We start from the raw sequence: 549 nt of genomic DNA on the forward strand, positions 1-549 counted from the left end.
GTAGAGGGAGCTTTACTCTGTATCTAACCCCCTGTCCCTGGGAGTGTTTGATGGGGGGGGGGACGGTGTAGAGGGAGCTTTACTCTGGATCTAACCCCCTGTCCCTGGGAGGGTTTGATGGGGGGAGCGGTGTAGAGGGAGCTTTAATCTGTATCTAACCCCCTGTCCCTGGGAGTGTTTGATGGTGGGGAGGGGGAGCGGTGCAGAGGGAGCTTAACTTTGACTTTGAGGGCTTTGCCCATGGAGACGTTGCTGTTACGCAGGGATATTTGGAGACTGCGGGACCTGAGAAAGAACTTTGAGAGGATCAGCGAGGACCTGGAGACTGCGGTGCTGAAAAATGGGCAGGTCTGCAGGCAGCGGGTCCAGGAGTCCCAGGAATGCAGTCACCTCCTGGTTGCTACTCGCAAATGTTTTCGCCACCTTGCTCTGGACTACGTCCTGCAGGTACATCAGTGTGTTACAATGAGGGGTGTGGGGTATATGGGTGTGTTACAGTGAGGGGTGTGGGGTATATGGGTGTGTTACAGTGAGGGGTGTGGGGTATAT

At 55.2% G+C, this 549-nt stretch overlaps 1 protein-coding gene across 1 annotated transcript in view; it reads left to right on the top strand.

Annotated features, from left to right (window-relative positions):
* The first annotated feature begins 240 nt into the window (after nt 1-240).
* LOC125488354 (arf-GAP with coiled-coil, ANK repeat and PH domain-containing protein 2-like) overlaps nt 241-549 on the top strand; it is a 1532-nt gene continuing 1223 nt past the window's right edge. Inside the window, exon 1 of the mRNA XM_048621345.1 lies at nt 241-447. Coding sequence (XP_048477302.1) covers nt 241-447 — 207 coding nt within the window. The remainder of the gene's footprint in view (nt 448-549) is intronic.

The sequence above is a fragment of the Rhincodon typus genome, unplaced genomic scaffold, assembly GCF_021869965.1.
Source record: "Rhincodon typus isolate 14 unplaced genomic scaffold, sRhiTyp1.1 hic_rhity00000533, whole genome shotgun sequence".
NCBI lineage: Eukaryota > Metazoa > Chordata > Chondrichthyes > Orectolobiformes > Rhincodontidae > Rhincodon > Rhincodon typus.